Raw genomic sequence first — 3,932 nt, 5'->3', positions numbered from 1 at the left:
AAGGATGTCGGGACACCAGGACAACAACTCGTCCCGCGCGTCAAAGGATCATTAATTACACTGGATTTTGCACTCGAACAGCTGACTCAGTGGCACCACGTGGACGTGGGCGTTGCTTTCTAGTTCGTCGCCACATCCGAGTAGTCCTGGCTATCCTATTACCATTAATCTCATGCACAGAACAGTGAAAGAGCATCTGCTGGATAGTCCTGGTTGTGATTTCAATTAAGCACCCTGAACGGGGCGAAAAAAATCCAAGTTATGAAGATAAATGTCACTCGTCAAGTGGCAATCAATTAGTTAATGCTTTCAGGACCCACGGGACATATACACGTACATATCCTTGTACATAGTTTGGCCCCATCGCCTGAAGGCAGACGAAAAACTTCAGAGGCTCTGCGTTCGCCTGAGTTCGTGTTTGTCACAGAAATTATTCAATTACCAAATTAAATTTAATGCCTTGTACTCGAAGGAGGTCGAAGAACGCAGCCAGCTTGCTTTTGATCCCACTAAAAGCTTTAATAACTGCAAATTGCTTTCACAAATTTGTCTTCGAACGGGAAAAGCTGAAAAACGATTGGGTGGAGGTGGGGTGTGGGCTGGGGTTTAGATGGGCGGAAAATGGGAAAATGGGGGGCTTGGGGGGTGCGGCACCCGCCCGCATACCTGGGCAAACATTTTTCTCATTTCGGTGTCGCATCCCCCGGTGTTGCCCGTGACCAAATATTTAAAGGCATTCGACGTGAGCGGCACTTTCAGTTCGGAGTTCGCAGCTCGAGTTCGATGGGGCAAAAGGCCAAAACGAACCATTATCGACGTTTTGGCCCCCCTGCATTCCACATTAATGTCTCTATCTACCTGATGCCGAGCATCAGAAATCCAATTATATTCACTTTACGTACAAAAAGCTCCTGCAGCCGGGCAAAGTGAATCCCTGAATGGGGAAAACCCTCTGGCCCTAACCATTAACTAATTCCGAAATCCGCTTAAAAATTTAATTTTGTTCACCTCGTAGAAGGGCTGCCGGGGGGGACAATGGAATCGGCTTACTTAGTCACCTTTTCAATGCGTGACATAAACTCCAGTGGACCAAAAAAGATGCTCATTCGATCGGTGGTTAAAGCGCTTTCTTCAAAATTAAATGTTTAATGAATTTCAAATTTGTTTGCTGGAACTTAGTAAGCAGTATTGTTAACTAAGTATTTTCATATTATTTGATATATTTTTGATGTTGTATATGAACGTCTTAGGTATTAAAGGAATTTTTAAAATGAAATTAATGTAATCTTCTGCTAGTCTTAGAGATACATTTTCAGAACTTATAACCGTTATACTAAAGATACTTTTATGGAGAGAGAGAGATTAACAGACTCTTTTACAGTGGTTGAGCTTTTTTAAAGCTTCGATGGCACGATCATAAGTAGTGGGGCGCTCTTTTGTGAGCTCTTTGGAGAACTCGATGAGCTTTTTGAACTTCGACAACGTCAACAATCAACTTTTTTGTCTCTCTTTAATATTTCAGTTGTCTTTTTACCCTCAGCTAAGCCGGTTGCGTTTTAGTTAAGCGAGAAAGTAAATGAAGTGGCATAATATTTGTGTTTCGTTTTAGTTCGTTGGTCACACAAATAAGTAATTAACCAATCTATTTCAGCTGCTTGTATCATGTCGGCCAAGCCCATCCTCTACTACGCCCCCCGCAGTCCCCCCTGTCGTGCTGTTCTGCTGACGGCCGCCGCTCTTGGTTTGGAGTTGGACTTGCGGTAAGTTCAATCACCCACCCTACCATCCCCCATTCCACCATCACAGTAGCTGATAAACCGGTCTCCCCCGCGACCACTCTCTTCATTAACCCTCCACTGGAGCAGTGGGGTCTTAAAAGCCCTGCGCTTAATATGCTGGCCATTTCCATTTATTACTTAATAATTCAACATTAAGGTACTTAGTAGCTAGGATAGCAGATGGTGGGATTATGCTGTCAAATAATAAGAAACGTTGTCATTAAAAACATTTGCTAACAGTTGATTGTGCAGTATTACACAATATAATCAAGTAGCTAATAGTTATGACACAATAGAAATAAGGAATACATATGGATGAGTAAATTCGAAAGCTGATCATGAAATGGTCAAAAACTATTGACAAACTAATGGTTAAACGACTCTGTGAACCTCGGCCGCTGTACTCTCGTTCCTCAGCTATCTCACTCACTTTCTCTTCTCACTCACATTCCTTTTGCTTTTCTCTTTTTCAGACTGGTTAACGTAAAGGGCGGAGAGCACAAGTCCGCCGAGTTCCTCAAGTTGAATGCGCAGCACACGATCCCCGTGCTCGATGATAATGGCACCATCGTGAGTGATTCGCACATCATCTGCGCCTATCTGGCGGATAAGTACGCGCCGGCGGGCGATGACTCCCTGTACCCGAAGGATGCGGTGCAGCGTCGCCTGGTGGATGCACGTTTGTACTACGATTGCGGTCACCTGTTCCCGCGAATCCGTTTCATCGTCGAGCCGGTGATCTACTTCGGAGTTGGCGAGGTGCCCGCCGATCGAGTGGCCTACCTGCAGAAGGCCTACGATGGCTTGGAGCACTGCCTGGCTAGCGGCGATTACCTGGTGGGCGACAAGCTGACCATCGCCGATCTCAGCTGCATTGCATCGGTGTCCACGGCCGAGGCGTTCGCGCCCATCGAGGCGGAGCAGTTCCCTCGCCTGGTGGAGTGGGTCAAGCGCATCCAGGCCCTTCCGTACTACCAGAAGAGCAACCAGGAAGGTCTGGACATGTTGGTGGGCCTGGTCAAGGGACTTCTGGCCGAGCGACAGCAGAAGTAAGCGTACTTAAGGCTTTGAAGAAGATTTATCATAATACAATCGCATTTGCAAGGAAATCAAGATGGTCCTGTGACTTTAACTCTTTTTTTTATGGCTGGTTAGAAAATCGGAAGCTTTAATTTAGCACATTAAACAAACAGTACCGTTATTGGGAACGTATGGCAGTAGATCCATCTCGAACAATCAATCAATACTGCGTGTAATAAAAACATGAGTTTCATGAGACAGCAGCCAGGACGATGAATCAAGGCCGAACAGCAAACAATAATAGGAGATGTGATACTGTGTTGGGGGTGGTGGGTGGCTTTGGTTGGGGGTGGTGGCTGTAGGTGAGACGGGAATAGAACCGGAGACAAGGACAGCAACTGCGACTGCGAGAGCGACAGTTATGTGCAGCTGGTCGAAAAGTAATGGCAAAACTTTTTTATGGGGAAAATGGGAAAATGCCGCGGCGCAGGCAGGCAACCGGTAACCTGAACTTGCCCATTGACTGTGTGAGTGTGCGGTGTGTGTGTTTGTGTGTGAAATTCAAGCCAGAAAGTTTTTCCTGGGTCCGTTCGGCTCCTGGCCATTGTTGTTGTTTGTTTGTTTGACTTGTCGGTGTTTGGCGGCGCTTCTCGTTATTGATTACAAGCTGTAAGTGATCGCATTTATAGTTGTTAAAGCTTCTTTCGGCTTTTGGCTTTGGCTTTGGCTTTTCCTTTGGCTGGTTGCGGCAGCCCCTTGACTTTGCTTTTGGTTTGGGCCACTTGAACGGAAACAACTCGCAAGTGCGACACGGATTTTCTTTCAGTTGAAGTCTATTTAAACTTGTTTTCCAACTTTCAAGAGGATGTCATTTATACTGCGTACTCGAAGATTACACAAACGCTCGGTTGAAGCTTTTATATTGCAAACTTGAGGTAATGAGTTTATATTTTAGCACTAATCTGTTATTGGTTGACATACCGCTTAAGCTCAGTGGCTTGTTCTTTTCCAATTCTGCATTAATGTTTCAGTTTAAGGGTATATTTTTATTCCTTCCTGCGCTTGCCACAAGTAATGCATTCCCAGTTCACCAATAAATATTTAAAAAACCTTTCGGCACATGTGCAAAAAGTA

At 45.2% G+C, this 3,932-nt stretch overlaps 1 protein-coding gene across 1 annotated transcript; it reads left to right on the top strand.

The window, feature by feature from the left end:
• The first annotated feature begins 1,482 nt into the window (after positions 1–1,482).
• Positions 1,483–2,891, top strand: LOC120446619 (glutathione S-transferase 1). The gene is made up of 3 exons (XM_039627665.1): positions 1,483–1,572; positions 1,652–1,760; positions 2,252–2,891. The coding sequence occupies exons 2-3, from the start codon at positions 1,663–1,665 to the stop codon at positions 2,829–2,831; spliced, it is 678 nt and encodes a 225-aa protein (XP_039483599.1). The 5' UTR covers positions 1,483–1,572; positions 1,652–1,662; the 3' UTR covers positions 2,832–2,891.
• The last annotated feature ends 1,041 nt before the right edge of the window (positions 2,892–3,932 follow it).

This window comes from Drosophila santomea, chromosome 2R, assembly GCF_016746245.2.
Source record: "Drosophila santomea strain STO CAGO 1482 chromosome 2R, Prin_Dsan_1.1, whole genome shotgun sequence".
Taxonomy (NCBI): domain Eukaryota; kingdom Metazoa; phylum Arthropoda; class Insecta; order Diptera; family Drosophilidae; genus Drosophila; species Drosophila santomea.
The sequence above is the reverse complement of the archived record's forward strand: the minus strand, read 5'-3'. Positions and strand labels throughout refer to the sequence as shown.

Excerpts from the sequence above, each read along its gene's own strand:
- LOC120446619 (XM_039627665.1), top strand. The coding sequence starts at position 1,663 with ATGTCGGCCAAGCCCATCCTCTACTACGCCCCCCGCAGTCCCCCCTGT. Across the intron at positions 1,761-2,251 it reads GGTTTGGAGTTGGACTTGCG|ACTGGTTAACGTAAAGGGCG; the intron begins GTAAGTTCAATC and ends TCTCTTTTTCAG.